At 39.4% G+C, this 20,171-nt stretch overlaps 1 protein-coding gene across 1 annotated transcript in view; it reads right to left on the reverse strand.

Moving 5' to 3' along the window:
• HACD2 (3-hydroxyacyl-CoA dehydratase 2) overlaps positions 1–20,171 on the reverse strand; it is an 83,537-nt gene that overhangs the window by 62,704 nt on the left and 662 nt on the right. The window contains exons 2-4 of the mRNA XM_005873215.2: positions 18,116–18,147; positions 17,790–17,907; positions 2,212–2,230 (exon numbers count right to left, since the gene is read on the reverse strand). Of these exons, the coding sequence (XP_005873277.1) occupies positions 2,212–2,230; positions 17,790–17,907; positions 18,116–18,147 (169 nt within the window). The remainder of the gene's footprint in view (positions 1–2,211; positions 2,231–17,789; positions 17,908–18,115; positions 18,148–20,171) is intronic.

Here is a 20,171-nt window from a genome sequence, read left to right on the forward strand (position 1 = left end):
CAGGCAGATGCTCTATCCACTGAGCCAAACCAGTTAGGGTACGGCTGCTGATTTTAGACCAGAGGGCAATTTTAATACGACAATGAGGACAGAGCTTGACTATATGGTTAAAGTATAACTGGGAGTGAGGAAGTAGAAAGAGTCTACCATAAACTATGTAAAATTTCTGAAGAGGAATTGTATAGCTGTAAAGGAGTAATGTAGGGTTAGAAGTTAGGTCAAAAATTATTTTTATAATGGAACACTGAGCATTTTGTGAGCTGAGAAGGAAAAGGTAGATGACAAAGGGTGATGATACAGGAGATAGAATTGCTGACAGAACAAGGTCTTTGAGGAATAGGAAGGAATTTTTAAGCATCTACTGTGAACAAACCATCAGAGCAGAGTGTGACACGGATGCTGGTCTGTGGAATGCCTTCTGCAAAAGGACCACAGAGGGGCTGACTGCGAGTTTCCTGAACCTAAGCCTGTGCCTGCTTACCTCTGCCCAACATGGTGTCTGGCACCCACCTGCTGGGCATTCAATAATGTTCTTGGTATGCATGAATAAAAATTCTTGTCAGAAACATTTGCAGGGGGAGAAATTTGATAAAGAGATATGAGAATATATTCTAAGACAAAGGGAATGTGAACACTAATACAATGAACTATTAACTATAATAATAGTACACGTGCTGAGAAAACATACACATCTAAGAGCTTTCTGGGCAGCTGAAGGCTGAGTTGGGGAGAATGGTGGCACAGGGTTCAGAATTTAGAGAAGGCCTGCAGTGGTTCCAGAACTCTTTCTGGCCAAATATATCTCCCAATCTTCAAGCTTATGCTTAAAATTCATTTAACCAATTTAAGGGACAATTTTTTTCATCTCAAAATTATAGATAAAGGATTAAAGAGGAAATGTGTGTGAGATTATATATTAGCTAAAGCCCATTCACCACAAAATCAAATCAGTCAGATAGATTCTGGCTCAGAAGGGTCTGGGTCCAAGCGAGGTTCCACCTTTTACTGGCTGTGTGTCCTGGGCCAGGTCCCCTAATCTTCTCTGGGACAGTGGACCCTGTGATAGAGGAGTCCCCAAGTCCTTTTCAAATCAATTGCTCAAAGGTTCTGAAATAGTGAATCTTAAACTTCTGCGATCACATACTCTTCTGAGAATCTAAATGAAAGCTATGAATTCTACCTACCCAGCCCCAAAATAAACACAGACACATGCATATAAAATTCTGCAGATCACTTGAGAAATCCCTGACTGTAGATTTTCCTCCTAGTGGAAAAATAGCCAAGGTGCAACTCTTTATAATGATGCTTTGTCTTCCTGAAAAGTACTGGGGCCAGGTATCCATGCAAGACCCATGGCGGACAATTTGTTGTGTGTCCACCTGAACTGTATGTTTCCTCATCTCTGAAGTCCCCAGCGCCAAGTGTGGCACCCTGAATATATTAAGAACACTCTTAATTTGTGAATCATAATGGCTTGGATGCAGAGGTCTCGAGGTTTCAGACCTTCGGTGCTTCTGAATGAGCCCAACTGCAAATCTTCCCTTTGAGAATCAAGTCTGGAAACATAGCAACCACTATAGGCCTACTACACAGGGTCTGCCAACTTTCCAAAATTGACTTCCATTTAATTAATGGGGTTTAGCACCACAGACTATAAACTATGCCTCATTCCAGAGCAGAATTTGATGGCTCCTCCCTGCCCCCCAAAAGAAAACACATTGTATCTGCTTTTAGTAGAAATCCCTTACATTTATATAACCTTTTATATTTACTGGTTTCCAATCCCTCTCACATACATTAAATATTCATCTGGGAGGTAGGCAATATATGCAGCACTCCCATTTTAAAGGTAAGAAAAGAGAATATAACATTTAAGTGATCACAGAAAGGGCTTTCTATAGCACCAGGACCCCAAGTCACATTTTTGTAAATATGATACTTTTTCTTTGTGAGCCTTGTAACAAGAAGGTAGGAGAGGCCTCTTTAAAGTGACAGAGCAAAATAGCTATGACATTTAATAAAATGTTCAGTGATAACATCTAAATAGTACTTATGATTTTAGAACCTGAAACCCATAGCAATTGAAGCCATTTTATACATAATAAAGTTTCAATTTTTTTCAATATTCAATAAGAATCAAACCAGCCTTTGATGACTTTTTAAAAAAGCAGAATCCACTGTATACAATAAGGGGGATAATTCTATACTTACCTATTGCACAATGTAAAATCTAGAGGGAAAAAAGGAGGGAAAAAGAAAATTAGCAGAGATCAAGAATATTATATAGCTTTATTTCATATAAACTAGCCTTTCAGTAAGAATACAGCAGTATCTGCCAGCAGTATTAAATTTGAAAAACAAACATTCCATTTTTCAACTTGGATAGGGGCTATTTAACAAAATGTAAATTCTTGTTCAGTTTTTTGTTTGTTCATTTTTAGTTTATCTATGGAAGATTTCCAAAGAAGCAAATCTCACCCAGTAGTCAGATATCAAGGACTCTTCTATAATATGTAAAGTTATAAGAGCAGTAAGTATATATCTCTCATGTCTCACATTCTACAGAACAGAACTGTCACAGACTAGAGAACACAAGGTCAGAAAAGCCTTTGTTGGCACCTTTTACCTGGCAGGCCCTTCAACATAGACATTCATTCTACAAAGCTCCACCCTTCATTCCTATCTTGTCTCATTTCATGACCTCATTACAGGGATGTTCCTGGTTTAATCTCTAACTCTACATCTCTTTGAGCTCCAGGCCCACATTCCAAACTGCCTTTGAAATCTCCATCCAGCTGTACCAGCAGCAGTTCAAACACGGCATGCCTCAATGGTAAGCACCAATCTCTCAGGTGCAACTATTCTTTCCTTCCTCTCAACCCTAAGTCCAACTGGTTTCCAAGTCCTGCCAGTACTTCTGGCATCTGTCTTCCCTGTTATTTTTTAATTCCAGTGCCTGGGATGAGAATGCTATCTCTTCATCTCAATGGCCATCCAACGAGCCAATTAGGTTCTTCTAAATCCCCTTCTAATTACTCCTATATAGGGCATTGCTTTAACCCTGGTGGTGGTGGTAAAGAAATAATTTGAAGCCCTCTATAAGACTGATTTAATGACCAAAGCTTTTCTAAATGATAAGACTTCTCAGCTATTGTAGTGCATTGTAGAATTACATTTCTCTAGCAGTCTTTGTGTTGTTTGACCCTAACAATTACCCTGGTAGATAGGCAGGACAGATAGCTCTACATGCAGACCAGAAAACCAAGGCTGAGAGAGACTGCACAACTTGCCCAAGGTTGTAAGTGATGTCTAGAATCAAGAACCTAGGTTTTATATCTACTCTATTGGTTTTTCTGTCATAGTATTTCCTTGTACATCATTAATTTTATTATCTACAGAGGCCACAATTTGACAAGACTTAACTTATCTAAAACATGCTTGATAAGACAGCTCAAAAACTATTACAGTAGTCCCCCCTTATCCATGGTTTCAATTACCCATAATCAACTGCAGTCTGAAAGTATTAGAAGGAAAAATCCAGAAGTAATAAGTTTTAAATTGTGCACTGTTCAGAGCAGTGTGATGAAATCTCTCTATCCCACTCTGTTCTGCACAGGACGTGAATCATCCCTTTGTCCGGCATTTTCACACTGTATATGCTACCTATCCATTACTTAGTAGTGATCTGGGCTATCAGATTAACTATTGTGATATCAAAGTGCTTGTGTTCAAATAACCCTTATTTTACTTAATAATGGCTCCAAAGCACAAGAGTAGTGATGCCGGTAATTCAAATATGCCAAAGAGAAGCCATAAAAAGCTTCCTTTACATGAAAAGGAAGGTATGTATAGGAAAAAACACAGTATATATAGGGTTTGGTACTATCTTCAGTTTCAGGCACCTACTGGGGATCATCCCCTGCGGACAAGGGGAGACTATGATATTTCACTAAGTTGTTTTTTGGGGGGAGCATGGTGGGGAAAGCTTAAATTAAAATATCAGGCTGCATGAATTTGTTTATAACTAGTAAGAGAAAATAATTACTATTCTACAAATCTTATAATCTTTTCCTAAAGAAAACACTGCTAAGAATCTCAAATGTATGAATATCACGAGATGAGCTGAACCTCCTGCTGCAAAGTTGAAGAAAGCTAAAAGATATATGTAGATTATTAAAATGAGGAATGGAAGACATGGATGAAAAGCACACTTGAAAACTTATTCTATCCATGTATGTGGCAAGACATCCAGGCTGCTGATTAACAAGACTTTGCAGGAAAGGGTATATATAGTGCTTAAGGACTATCATGTTTTCTTTACATGATGAATCAGTGGGTCTTAGTCCTATTAGGCCCAATCTCCCCTTTTTAATCACATATATTTTATAATGTCTCCTTTACTAACCTGAAGTGCAATTCATAGATGATATAACCTAACCACACACAAAAAATTCAGAAAAATACAATGTTCTAACTGATTTGTAAAGAAGAAATAAAAAAGAAAGTAATTTATTTTTTTAAATATGTATTTCAGCATATAAATATTTGGGGACAATGTATGACATAATGAAACAGTCAGATGTATATACCAACTTATAATGAATAAGTTTAAATTTAAAAATACCAGAAACCACTTTGCAAAAATATAGTAAAATAGTCCTGGTTGGGTAGTTCAGTTGGTAGAGTGTCGTCCCAATACGCCAAGGTTTTGGGTTCGATCCCTGGTCAGAGCACATACAAGAATCAACCAAAGAATGCATGGATAAGTGGAATAACAAATCCATGTTTCTCTTTCTCTCTACCTCTTTTTCTCCTCCCCTTCCTCTCTCTTTAAAATCAATCAATAAAAATTTTTTAAAAAGAGATAATAATGAAAATACAAAAGTAATCTGAAGTGGAATAATATGCCAAGATAAATACAAGTCAAAGCAGAGAATAAAGAAGTACAATATTATTTTTTTTTTAATTAAATCTTTATTGTTGCCAAAACCGGTTTGGCTCAGTGGATAGAAGAAGTACAGTATTATTTTTTTTTTAATTAAATCTTTATTGTTGCTAAAACCGGTTTGGCTCAGTGGATAGAGCGTCGGCCTGCGGACTGAAAGGTCCCAGGTTCGATTCCGGTCAAGGGCATGTACCTGGGTTGTGGGCACATCCCCAGTAGGAGATGTGCAGGAGGCAGCTGATCGATGTTTCTCTCTCATCGATGTTTCTAACTCTCTATCTCTCCCCCTTCCTCTCTGTAAAAAATCAATAAAATATATTTTAAAAAAAAGAATAAGGATATAAAGAAAATATTTTTTGTATAGCAGTACAATGTGTTTGTGTTTTAAGCTAAGTGTTATCAAAAGAGTCAAGTCTTGGCTGGTGTGGTTTGGCTGGGCGTTGTCCCATGCACAAAAAGGTTGTTGGTTTCAATTCCTGGTCAGGGCACATACATGGGTTTTGGGCTCGATTCCCAGTGGGGATGTGTAAGAAGCAGGAGGCAGCCGGTTGATGTTCCACTCTCACATAGTTGTTTTTCTCTCTCTCCCTCTCCCTTCTACTCTCTTTCCCTCTCTCTTAAAACCAATAAAAATTATTTAAAATAATTTGAAAAATGGAAAGGAAGAACAAAGTTGAAGGTAACATGCTACCTGATAAACTATACTACAAGGCTATAGGAACAAATTGATGGTCACCAGATAAAACTATTTTTATTAAGTCAAAAGTTTCAAAAATTTTTAAAGCTGATGAAGTAAAAATATTATGTTAAATTAAGGTTTATTATTGAAGAGTGATATTTTAAAAAATAAGTTTAGTATACACTAAATGTACAGAGTTTATAAAGTCTGCAGTAGTATCCAGTAATGTCCTAGGTCTTCACACTCACTTACCTCTTACTGACTTTCCAAAGCAACTCCCAGTCCTGCAAGCTCCATTCATGGTAAGTGCCCTACACAGGCATACCATTTTAAAAACATTTTAAAATGTATTTTTACTGTACCTTTTCCATGTGTGGTTATGTTTAGATACACAAATACTTAACCATTGTATTATGGTTGTAGTATAATAACACGCTATTGAGATTTGTAGCCTAAAAGCAGTAGGTTATACCACATAGCTTAGGTGTGTAGGCTATACCATCTAAGTTTGTGTAAGTGCACGATGGTGTTCACATAATGATGAAATTGCCTAATGGCACATTTCCCCCTGTCATTAAGTGGCACATGACTGCACTAAATTTTTATTCTATTATTTATTTATTTAAAAATATATTCTTACTGATTTTAGAGAGAGAGAGGAAGTGAGAAGGAGAAATAGAAACATCGATGAGAGAGAAATACCGATTGGCTGCCTCCTGCACCCCCTCCCCCCACTGGGGATCGAACCCACAACCCAGGAATGTGCCCTGAGCTGGAATTGAACCGGCGACTTCTAGGTGCATGGGGTGATGCTCAACCAACTGAGCCACACTGGCCAGGGCTACTAAATTTTTAGATGCTAGAACTCCATTGTCATATATTGTAAGAAGAGAATATAACATACAACATGGTGAAAATTTATTTATAATTATTATATAAGTTAGTATATAAATATGTGATTGAAATATGAGGGAAATTTTCTGTTATTTTGTCATTGGTTCAGCTGCTTTTGGTACCTTATTTGACCTTTATACTAAAAAGATAAATTTCACTTAGAGGTCTTAATATTAGCAGTCATTTATTGTACTCGAGTGTTCATAAAATACTGGGTTAAATGCCTTAAATAAATTCTTTAAACTGTATATCAACTTCCAAAGTAGGTGCTATTATTTTTCTTATTTTATAGGTGAAGAAACATACTTAGAGATGTTAAACGTAACTCCACCAGAAATTGCACAGGTAGTAAGTGGAAGAACTGGAATGCTAAAATCAAATTTGTACTCTAGATTGGTGATGTGAATAAACTGTCTCTGGAGTTTAGTGTTTTCTAGAACTGTTATAATAAGCCTCTTTAACAGTGCAAAATTGATCTGTTTCAGTTTAAGTCTTCTGGCCTTCAAGTTGAAGTATTTTCAAGGTTTTTGAAACATAGGTGTTGGCTGGAATTATTGGTTCTAGTTTATAGATTAAAGGACTTGCTTGGGGTGTGTTGGATTCAACTTGAGCCCTTGGACTGAGATGCCAAACAGTCCAATTTCTCCCCGTATGAGTCTGGGTCCCCAGAGACTCGCCCGGAACTGGAGTTCAGAACAGTCGGGAGCTTGACACTCCCTCCCAATTGAAAAAGACAACCGTGCCCTCAGCTGCCAGCCCTTTCCACGTGCGCCTCTGTACCTCTGCACTTTACTTCTGCACCTCCTCTGAGTCTCAGTGTGCTTGTCTCTTTCCTTCAAGTTATAGAATTTCCACTCAGCCAGCCTTCCTGTGGTTTTGGATGATGTCCGTTTTGTCTTTTAGTTGTATTTTTGAAGTGGTTGTGCGAGGCAGCAATTTCTGGTGTTTACCTATGCCACCATCTTGGTTTATCTCCAGGAAGTACAATATTATTGTAAATCAGCTAGGTCTTATTCATTTATAAGTGTGGTGTCAAAATAATCCCATAGATTATATCATGGGATGGGGTAAAAAGCAACTATCACAGAAAACATCCTTCTGCCTTGAAATCCTGCTGAGATATTCAATCTGTCTAGTTTGTAAAAAGACCTTGGAATCCATTTTCTTTGATTGGTGTAATAAGGAATAGAAGATGGATTAGAAAACAACAACCAGTAATGCAAGAGGCAATAAAGGCAGCTGTATAATAGGTTGGGGATAGCTTTAGGATAAAACATAAAAACTACAGCAATCCCCCAAAAGGCAGTAATAAGAAATATTATTAAAATAGTCCATATTAAAGAAATCCAGTAAGACCCCTGCATGTCTCCACTAACTTAATAACTAAAATCTGAACAGGAACCTCAAATCTCCTGTTACATATTTTCAGTGTTTCATTGCTTTTGCAATAACAACACTATTGCACTGAAATCCTTTTCAACTAAATATGCAAGCTGGAAATGCTATAATACCTACAGTACAGAATGTGCCAAGTGAACAAATTACTCAATTATTTGGAGATGACACCTTTATTTCATTTAGGTTCCCTCTTCATACCAGCTGTGGTAGGCAGAATTCTAAAGATAATTCCCCAAGATTCCTGTTCCTTGGTTATGCAATTAAACACTAATCTAGGTATTTTGCAAATGAAATTGAAGTCCCAAATCAACTGATTTTAAGGTATGGAGATTATATGGGTAGGCCTGACCCCACTATGTGATTCCTTTTCAAGCAGCGTTTTCTCCAGCTGGTGGCAGAAGGGGAGTTCAGAGATATTCAAAGAACAAGGATTCTATGAGCCATTGTTGGCTTCAAAGATGGAGGGGGCCATAGGCAAAGATTGGAGAGTAGCTTCTAGGAGCTAGGATGATGATCTCTAGCCTGACAGCCAGCAAGGAAATGGGGACTTTAGACTACGACCACAAGGAACAGGATTCTGCCAACAAGCTAAATGAGCTGAGACACAGATTCTTCCCAAAGCCCCCCGAGTCAGCCTGGCTGACACCTTGATTTCTATCTTGTAAGATCCTGAGAACCCAGCCTCCTGACTTACTGAGCCATGGGCTAATAATAAATGAGCATTGTTTAAGTTGCTAAGTGTGTAATATTTTGTTATGCAGCAATAGAAAACGAAGACAACAACCATCTTCTAACTTAATAAGCTTTTTAACTTCTCGTGAAGATGTTTTAGTATTAATATGTACTACAAGACTATCAATTTATATCTTTAGAGGGGTTAGCCTGGGGAGAATATACAAAGTTGGGGAGGGGGACGGGGATGCAGAATGAATCTTCACTGAGTTGGACTGTCTTAGGCATTGTAGGATATCTAGCAGCATCCCTATCCATTGTAGTGATCAAAATACCTTCACAATTTTCCAGAGTGCACTGTGGAGGGTGGGACTGCTCTTGTTGAGATCCACTGAGAATCACTAAACTAAACTAAGCATATTTCATTGGAAAAAAAACTTAGAAGACTTGCCAGAGTCAAAATCTCTCTTGAAATTGTGTGGTAAACAGTTCTCTCCTCTTTTTGTCTTAAATCTTTATTGTTGAAAATATTACATATGTCCCCTTTTCCCCCCACTGACCTTTTGAACCCTTATATTTCACCTACTTGCAATAGGCTAATTTTAGTTTTAAATTTTAACCTCAACAACACTAATGCCATTTTCCACAACAGGTTATTCAGAAACATCTTTTCTAAAAAAATTTCCATTGTTAGATTGACCTTACTTTGTTCACTTACTATCATTCTTTCCACTTCATTCTACCCTGATAAAAGCTGAAATATCTTATGAAATTCTATGTGGACATCTTCCAATATGTACTATGGTCTAAAGCTGTACTGCCCAGCTGTTATGTTGTTCAGATTCCACCAATACACATGTGCCTGTTCAAATTTAAATAAAAAGTAAATAAAATTAAAGTTTCTCTATCCCACCAGCCACATTTCAAAGGCTCAATAGCCACATATGACTAGTGGCTACTGTTAACAGACAGCACATATTTGGAATGTTACCACTGCAGAAAGTTCCATTGGACAATGCTCAAGACTTGGTTAATTTTATTTCTTTATTATACACTGAGTGGCCAGATTATTATGACCACCTGACGTTTGTAGGCAAATTAGCTATACTTTCGTGCTGAAGTAGCTAGAGGGCCAGACCATTATAATAGGGAAGCAGGTTGTTTACCATGACAGTAGAAGTGATTTTTTTCTGAAGATATGGGTAAACAACGTGATTTAACAGCCTTTGAACGTGGGATATATTTGAACGTGAGTGGCCAGATTATGACCACCTGACGTATGGAGGCAAATTAGCCGTACACTGCATCGTATGGGATATGGAAGCCAAAGGCCTGTTCGAACACCTTTGCTGTCTGCAGTTACCAAGATAAAACGTCTCCAATTTACACAGGAACACAAGGATTGGGCAGTCAAGCATTGGAAAAAAGTCATGTGGTCCAATGAATCATGTTTCCAGTTGCATCATGCAGATGGCAGAGTGAGAATTGGGCAGAAACAGCGTGAAAGCATGCACCCCACATGCATGAGTACAACCCTTCAAGCTGGTGGGGGCAGTGTTATAGTTTGGGGCATGTTTTCCTGGCATGATTTGGGCCCTTTAATTCGTGTGGAACAACGTCTGAATAGCACAACAAACCTAAATATCGTTGCTGATCAAGTTCATCCTATCATGTTGATGGCGTATCCCAATGGAGATGGCTTCTTCCAACAAGACAATGCGCCATGCCACGATGCTTGTATTGTGCAGGAGTGGTTTCAAAAACATGAGGGAGACTTTACCTTGTTTACGTGGCCCCCACAATCACCAGATCTCAATCCAATTGAGCATTTGTGGGATGAAGTTAAAAGAGCCATCAGGCAGCTGGTTCCACAACCATCAAATCTCACAAAACTGGACAGTGCTATTCATCAGGCATGGTGTCAGATTCCTCGCATCACCTTTCAACATCTCATGGAAGTCAATGCCAAGAAGAATCGCTGCAGTATTGAAGGCAAAAGGTGGCCCAACGAAGTACTGATGGGGTGGTCATAATAATCTGGCCACTCAGTGTATAATAAAGAAATAAAATTAACCAAGTCTTGAGCATTGTCCAATGGAACTTTCTGCAGTGGTAACATTCCTCTGCTTCCCTATTTATAATGGTCTGGCCCTCTAGCAACTTCAGTGTGAAATTATAGTTAATTTGTCTACAAACGTTAGGTGGTCATAATAATCTGGCCACTCAGTGTATAACAGTTGAATATCCTTTGATAAGGTTCTTTCAAAGTTTCATTACTTTTTGTGGGTGTTTTAAAAATGTCTCTATCTGCAGGAAATTGCATGGTCTGTTACTAGAAAACTAATGCTTTCTCCTGGCTTCTTGTGGATTTTTTAATTCTTTAAAGTCCAAGGATCCAAAGTGTTTTACTACTACATTTTAAGATCTTCTCTTTTTTGCTGGAAATCACTTATCTTTGTTTTAAGTTTAAAAAATTAACAAATAGATGCCTAGGAAGGGAAGGGATTTCTTTTCTTCAAAAACAGCTCCTATGTGGAACTCTACATGCTCTCAATAACCATAGTGTCTTTCAGTTCAGAAAAGTTTTCTATAATTTCCCCCGATTACTTAAGAATTATACATCCCAACCTTTTCTACTTCTGGTAGCCTTACTAATTGACAGACTGCATGCCCTCAATCTGTTTTCTAGATACAATATTGCCTTATTAGTCCATTGAGTTTCACTACTTTTCTATATATTTTGATTTTCTGTTGTTCAGATTCCACTAATACACAATATCTCTGATATGCTTGGCACTACTATTTTGTAATGTTCTCTTTTACATTTCAATAGTGAACTCTGAAAATTCCCAGTGGCTTCTGCTCTGTAACCTACTTTATCTGAGACCATAACTGGGAACTCCTGCTTTTCTTGAATATTCAGTATCACCTATCTCTCTGCACTAAGGCCTCCCTTCCTGCCCTGACTGCCACCATCAATATTTTCAGTCCTTTTTAAATTTCAGTACATTCCTTTCTATAGCCACTAACTTCTTTTAATACCATAACAATTTGCTTCTATGTACCTCAGTTGTCAAGAGTGAGGCCTGTGTGGGGGGGCTCCTATTTCCCACAGACTCCCCTTTCCCTTCTAATGTTGTGACCCTTATTAATTATACCCAAGTTCTATTTTCCCTCTGGTTTTCATGTTGTTTTTGAAGCTGGTTTTTCTAGGTTTGTTGTCATTCCTGCCTATGTTAGCTATTTCCACTATGACTTGCTCTGCTGGCTTTTCAGAAATCTCTCTTAGAGGTCTGTTTTCTCAAATCAAGTCTTCAGAATAAAAAGGTAGTTCTGAGAAAGACAAATGTCACATGATCTCACTTACTTGTGGAATCAAATGAAAAAAATGAACTGACCAAAATAAGACCCAAAGCATGGAGGCATGGAACAGACTGACATACCTCGGTGTGGGGGTTGGGAGGAAGAGAAGAGATAAAACAAAGAACTTATATACTCACTAGAAGCCCGGTGCACAAAATTCATGCATGGAGGGGGACCTGCACCCACTCCAATCTGGGACTCCTCAGGGGATGTCCGACTGTTGGTTTAGGCCTGATCCCGGTGGTCGGACACCCCTCTCACAATCTGGGACTGCTGGCTCCTAACCACTCACCTGCCTGCCTGCCTGCCTAATTGCCCCTAACCCCTCTGCCTGCCTGATCACCCTAACCTCTCTGCCTGCCTGCCTGATCGCCACTAACCTCTCTGCCTGCCTGCCTGATCGTCCCTAACTGCCTCTGCCTTTCTGCCTGATCGCCCCTATCTGCCCTCCCCTGCCGGCCTGATCGAGCCCCCAACTGCTCTCCCCTGTCGGCCTGATCTCATCCCCAACTGCCTCTGCCTGCCTGATCACCACCCCTAACTCTCCCTTGCCGGCCTGATCTCACCAACTGCTCTCCCCTGCTGTCCTGATCGCCCCTAACTGCCTCTGCCTGCCTGATCACCCCTAACTGCCCTCCCCTGTCAGCCTGATCTCGCTTCCAACTGCCCTCCCTTACAGGCCTAATCTCACCCCCAACTGCCCTCCTCTGCCAGCCAATTTGGTTCTGATTGGTCAGTTTCTATGCCAGTCAGCATCAAAAGCTCCACCTCTTAGGCAGCCATTGGCTCCTTACATTCACCCAGGTTTGGTTCTGATTGGTCAGTTTCTATACCCAGTCAGGGTCTCTGGGCCTATCAACGGGGCCTGATCAGAAAGGCGAGGCTGATCAGCAGCCCCGGTGGAGGCCTGGAGAGAAATGGAGGCGCGGCTGTTGGCCAGGCCGGGAGAGAAAGAGAGGCAAGTTCTGATCAATGGCTGCCACCGAGGCTATGGATCAGACCCTGCCTCTTTCTCTGCAGGCCTCTCTCCGGGCCAGATCCGCAGCCCCCTAGGCAGTCAGTGCTGTGTCGGGGCAGCTGCAGCAGCCCCAGTCAGTGTTGGGTTGTGGCAAACCTTCGGTCGTAATCGGTCATTAGGACCCTGGCTCTTTATTATATAGATATGCATAGCCCATGGACACAGGGGCAATAGGAGGTGAAGACTTGGGGGTGAGTAAAGACTGTCAATCAGTCATATCCAATCATAAGTATTTGAAAGTGTCTGCTACAATTACAGTTTTATGTTAACTAAACATATTCAGAAGTCTGAATTCTCTCAAAAATAAATTTAAACTGACATAATGTAGCATCAATCTACTAATTTCTAAACTTTCACTCTACTCTAACAAAGCTGCAAACATAAGAATCTGTCCTTACCCCTGAATATCATGAATCCAAAATAAGAATGAAGTAAAAAGGAAACTTATCATTATAGGTCATTATAGATGAACTAGAGGCCCGGTACATGAAATTCCTGCACGGGGGCAGAGGGGGGCGGTCATTCAGCCTGGCCTGTGTCCTCTTGCCTCTCGCAGTCCAGGAGCCCTCAGGGGGATGTCCGACTGCTGTGGAGGTGCGAGAGGCTCCCACCTCCACAGCCGTGCTCTCCAGCAGGGAGCCCGGCTTCTGGTTGAGCAGCACTCCCCCTGTGGGAGTGCACTGACCACCAGGGGGCAGCTCCTACGTTGAGCATGTGCCCCCTGGTGGTCAGTGCACATCATAGCAACCAGTCATTCACTGTTCAGTCAATTTGCCTATTATATAGGATGGCATTTTTTAAAAACTGAGATATATAATTCACAGACCATAAAATTCACCCATTTAAAGTGTACATTTCGGTGGCTTTTAGTAAGTCCACCAGGTTGTACAACCGTCACCATTATCCAATTCAGGAATATTTTCATCACCTTAAAAAGAAATCCTGTACCCATTACCAGTCACTCCCCACAACCCCTGGCAACCAACAAGCTACTTTCTGTCTCTATGGATTTGCCTATTCTGGACATTTCATATAAATGGAATCACACAATGTGGCTTTTTGTGTCTGGCTTCTTTCTTTCACATAGCATGTTTTCAAGATTCACCCATGTTATAACATGTACTAGTAATTCATTCATTTTATGGTACAGAGACATCTCACTTTGATTATATGGACATGATGGCATCTTTAAATATATTTTTGCTACCTATGTTAATTAGACCTCAGAATTAGCCAATACTCTGTGCAACACAGACTGTATTTGTTCACATATTGATCTCTTGGCTCACAGATTGTCAGTATTTACTTTCTGTCAATTTATAAATTATCTCATACACTATCATCTTCCTTGTATTGTATCTCAGTACTTTGCTAAATACTGCTTGGGCTTTCTACCTAACACCCCTTTTCTAGAAATCACCCCTCCTTTCCAACTTCTATGTAATGAATGTAACCTTGCTCCTGTATGCATGTGATTGGTCCAGGAATAAGCTCCTGATTCAAGCTGGATAAATTAGGCCCTTCACTGGGAATGTGGAATTGGGGGTAAGATTCAGTTTCCAACTAGCTGCTCTCTTGATTGCAGGAACTGCAATCTCAGGGGCTTTTCTGTTACCATTGTCTGTCATGTAGACTAAGAAACCAAAAAAACTAGTTTGCAAGAAGACAAGAAAGAATTAGAGACAAAGAGAGAGAGAACAGCAGAGGTAAGGGACTGAGCCAGAACTCCTGGGTCCCCTATGGTGCTCCAGTCCCTGACTGCAGGCCATTCCTAGGGCCCAGTGGCATCCCTGCCCTTGGATTCCATGGAACATCCTATATCTTATCATAAATCTCCTTTATTGTGTAAGTTAGTTAAGGAGGTTCTGTAATTTCTAGCCAAAGGACCTATTATAATCATCTACCCAATAAGATTTTAAGCTTTTTATTAGCAAAGGCTCAACATCCACAGCACCCATTTACAGCAACTCAAACACATACTTAAATTATCACCCTTGGAATAATTTGAAAACGTTTTCTATAAAAAATACTCAGGACATTCTTAGATGACTATGAACAAAAAAATTAGAAAAGCTATATTATTGTAACACCAAATCAATATATCTTTGCACCCATTTTGCAAAAAAATTATAATTTCCTCAGAAACCAAATTGTCTTTTTGTATTACACCACTACATGCCCATTTGTACTTGCTTGGTAAATGTTTCAAAATCTTTTAAAAGGCAGTGTTATATTTTCCTAAGGTTTGAAGTTCCCGGGAGAACAAGTAATCTCTATTTTCTTTTCAAGCAAACACCCACAGAACCTTCTAAATATTCAGCATAGTGACACAATGAGTAGCTGACCTCCCTGCATTCATTTTCTCCTCCTGTAAACAAGCTATACTGTCAAGCACTAATAGTTCCCATAAGGATAACCCATCTTTAAATACTATGCACATGTATTTATTGTACAATGTAAGTTGGAGGGACAATATAACACTCTCAAGTGACAACACAGGCAGTGTAGTTTTAATAAGGCTGAGGAGTCTCCTGTAATCACTGCGAATTCTCTGCATATTTCTGGGAGTCTTCACTTCATTATGCAGAGTTCTTTCCCCAAAAAGCAAACCCAAGATTTGCCACCTATTTGCTTCTCAGTGGGAATAACAGAGATAAAACCAAAAATTCAAATTATTTCCTTAAATCCCTGTTTAAAATTCAATAGGGATAACCCTGGATTAATCCTTCAAAGTCTAAGATTTGATTCCTGAGTGGATTTTGTATCATACTATTTAATGTCACCATCTTTCCTAAGATATACTTACATTTTTTAAATAATATCTCCAATATTATAAAGTCTTACAGAGATAGAATCCCCTTTAAATTATTAAAGTATTCCAACTTTTTTTTTTTTTAACCCTCACCCAAGGATATATATTTATTGACTTTAGAGCAAGGAAGGGGAAGGGAGGGCGAAAGAGAAACTTCACATGTACCCAGACTGGGGATCAGTCCTGCAACCTGGGTATGTGCCCTGACTAGGAATCAAACCCACGACTTTTCAGTGTACAGGACAACACTTCAACCAACTGAGCCACACTGGCCAAGGCAAAGTATTCCAACTTCTTGCTGTATTAAGGACTGGGTCAGTTTCTGATGGTTTTGATCCAAACTTGCTTCTTTATAGCCTGACAATATTGTGTTGACCAACGCTCTGGAAGACAAAGCACTACTCAATTACTACTGCCCCTTCCAAAAAAATTGCAAGACTCTAAGTTCAAAAAATGGCCCACACTAGGATTTGCTGGTTTCCTCAGACTCAAACTATTAGGGCAGGAAAGAGCTTTGGAATGCTACTTTAACCTAATTATTTTACAAATGAGAAAATGGGACGAACAAGAGATAAATGACTTGCCCAAATTCACAATGAAATAGGTAAGACCAGCATACTTAGAATACAGGCACTCCGACTCCAGCTGGAACTCATTTCATCATACCATCTACCAAAACTGTGTAAGTATAGACAGTATTGAAATCTCTCTGCCTCCTGAGAGGAAAGAACAAAAACTACAGTTTTCTGCTTACAAATGAGAGGGTGAGAGGCTGAGGTATCACATCTTATTTCATGGAGTAAATATTTTCTTAAATATCCTTCCGAATTTTATAATGGGCTTGCCCTGTAGGCTAAGTAAAATGAAATGAAATAACAAATCTCTTCAACCAGAAGGTTTTTCACCATAATAAACTTTTGGTAGCTACTGACTTTGTGTGCCCAAAGCTACCCCCATTTCCCCTTTCCTAGTCCTGCCTAACCACTGGCAAGAGCGACTGGTCTAAGCAAGGCCAACCAGAATCCTTTCCTAAAACTGTGACACAGATGCTGTGAAAATTAACCCCCTCTCTGTTTCCTACCATTTGGAGAAGGCAGCGTGCAGTAGGAGAGTCTAAGACCAACATTCAACGAGAAATAGAGATACGCAGAGAGAGATGGAAAGAGTGTGGCAACGTCAAATCCTTGGTTCTCATTGCTGAGCTGGTTCCTTTGATTTTGTAAGTTAAATCTGTATCTTTATCAACCACAGAAACCAGTAAACTCCTTTTTTGCTTAAAATACTTTGAATTGGGTTTCGGTCACTTGCAGCTCTAAAATCCTAACATATACTGACCCCAGGAGACAGGATTGGAGATACATTAACCTTAATACAGGAAAATTAATAAGCTTTTGTTAAAATTTTTTTTACATTGGATAACTTTAAACAGGTCCACTATTTCTTACATCTACCACTCCCGACATTCTATACCAGGGGTGGGCCAACTTTTTGACTCGAGGGCCACAATGGGTTCTTAAACTGGACCGGAGGGCCGGAACAAAAGCATGGATGGAGTGTTTGTGTGAACTAATATAAATTCAAAGTAAACATCATTACATAAAAGGGTACGGTCTTTTTTTTTTTTAGTTTTATTCATTTCAAACGGGCCGGATCCCACGGCTGTTCTATACCCAACAATTTCCTGCTTCCATTATATGCCTGCCCCTGAAAGTATCTGAGTTTGCTAACACTTCCCTAAGATGTCCCTAGAAGCTTAAAAACACCCAATATAAGCTTGTTTCATTTGACTTCCAACAGAAGTAGAATGTAAAAGAGATTCCAGGTAATACAAGTTAAATGAGATTGTACTTTAACATGGTCTAGGTATCACCATTATAGTAATACTATAAGGCAAGTCTTCAAAATTTAAAGCAAACCAAACAGATATGGCTACTTCACTATAATTTAGTAGCATGTTTTTCTTTTATAAGAATAGAAATCAACAACAACAACAAATCTCAGGACCTACCTCCAATAAGGCTCCAGTTTGGAAGAATTTCAAAGGCTTTTCAATGGAATAATAAAGGCTATGATAGCTGCCCTTAGCCAGGTATGCTCTCACCAGACCAACTGCTATAACAAGCCATCTAAGAAAAAGAGAAAAAAGAGCACTCAGAAAAAAAATTAAAAAAGGTAAGTAGGATTTAAGGTAATAGGAAGATGTGGTAACAACAGATATTGCTAGAGGTGACTTCAAGAATCAGTGTCCTGGATTTATCAACTATAGCTCTCAAATGCCAACAGAAATGTTGCACCATACCAAGAGTACTCTGCAAAAGCACAGTGGCACCTCACCCATCTGGAGCCTGGCGTTTTTGCAACCTTGCCTGTTGAGAACAAGGCCAAAATGAAGGGAATAAGCTAAATTAGTCCCAGAGCAGCTAAAGTAAGTGCCAAAGGGTCTAAGACAAGAGGAAAAAAAGTGTTAAAGGAAAAATTTAAATGGCTTGTGTAATAATGGGTGGAGAGAAGATGTTTTAAGTCATTTTTACAAGTATCTCACTGGAACATACCCATATCCTAAAATCTATCCTTTTTAAATTGCAAATGAAATAAGAATACGTTAAGTTTTTTTAAAGAATAAAAGGGTTTTTTTAGTTTGAATTTCCCAAAATCAATTCATTAAAGAAATCCAAATCAATACCAAAAGCAAAACAGGAAAGCACTTAGGTGTATGTAACTGTAAACGTTACATTTCTGTTCTACCGTCCTTTTCAAAAAAAATAAATTTCTCAGGCCCAGAAATTTTTTTTCATTTAAGTTCCATAATAAAATGAACAGACCTTTATTAAGGTATGTCTCCTTGAAGGCAGTAAGAGATTTACCTATATGTAAAATCTCAACTATGTATTGCAGTATCTATGTTATTTCTACAAAATGTCATACAAAGACATCAAGTAGTCTGTAAAAGAAAAAATGAACTCCTTAATGGTGTCATGCTATATCTAATGAAAAAAGCTTACTGTACTCTCACAGTTCTAATTCCTCTTCCTAGATATCACTCCTTACCCTCCACCCCTTGTCTACATTCATTGTCCAGGAGTAATGACGTATTGTCCAGGAGTAATGACTTATTTACATTCATTTTAAATGTACCTTAAAATCCCTCTCCAGGTCCAGTGTTCTCATCAATGCCCTTGGCTAAGGCAAGGATTTTACATATAAATACGCACAGAGTTCTGAATAGTCTTAAAATCACTTTGACAATTTATGTGACAAAGAAAACTTGCATCTGTAATATTTCTTCATTGGCCTGTGTGTTCTAGATCCAGATCTAACACGAACTAGTTCGGTGACCTCGTCAAGCAAGTCACAACTTCTCTGAGCCCAGGTTGCAACACTGGCCATTTCTAACACTAGTAATAAAGCCCATGATCTTCCCAAGATGTTAATATGTTAATGTGACATTAGCATTTGTGTTTAAAAATGGGCGTGGGGAAGGGAGGAAATACATGTACATTTTTACTTATATCAGCATGTGAAGGATACACAAAGTAAGCTTCCCCCAGGGAGGGGGTCTGGGTGGAAGGGAAGGCTGAGAGGGAAGATTTTCCCTGTATGGCCTGTATATAGGGTGTCCAAAAATGTATACACACACTCTGAATAAAAGCAGTGTTTATTAAAATCGAGCTATCAGCTGTTAGTGTGCATACTTTATTTGGGACACTGTATATTTCAAATGTTGCACCTGCCATTGCAAAAATAAATAAAAATGGATGTTCCCTATACAGTTCTTCCAAGTTTCCTGTATGTTTGAAAGTTCCATAATAAACAGGTTAAGGAAAACGTTTTACATATGAATCACATTTAAAAATATGTAACGAATAGTCTGATCCTGTGATCCATCTCACCCAGAATCTTGGGATCAAAGACTTGGAGGTACCTGGGAGAGCCCAACTCTTTAGTTTTGCAGGTGAAAAAAAAAACAAAAAAAAACGGAGGCCAAGAGAAATAAATTTATCCAAGGTTGCACAACTAGTTAGTGTCAGAACTAGAACTAAACCGCCGCCGTGGCAGAAATGGACCGACAGGAGGGAGAAAGGAGAGGAAGTAAGCGGTTCGGTGGGTCCATTCCCTCCTCCCCAGCAGCTCTGCCCTCCACCTCCTGCGCCTTCCCCACCCCAATCAGCCTTCAAAAGCCTCAACTCGTCTAAGGCACCGCTCTGCTCATGTCACTGGTCAAAAAACTTTGAAAGCTTCCCCATTCCTTCCGATTCTGTCGGGCTCAGCCTGGATTTTGAAAACAGCCGCCTAAATGCATGGTCCCTCCGCAGCCACAGCTTTCTCCACCCCCTCGGAGGAAACCGCTCGCCATCCGCGCCCGGCCGCCCGGCTCTTTGCGCCGCCGGGT

The sequence above is a fragment of the Myotis brandtii genome, unplaced genomic scaffold (assembly GCF_000412655.1).
Source record: "Myotis brandtii unplaced genomic scaffold, ASM41265v1 scaffold4, whole genome shotgun sequence".
Classification (NCBI taxonomy): Eukaryota; Metazoa; Chordata; class Mammalia; order Chiroptera; family Vespertilionidae; genus Myotis; species Myotis brandtii.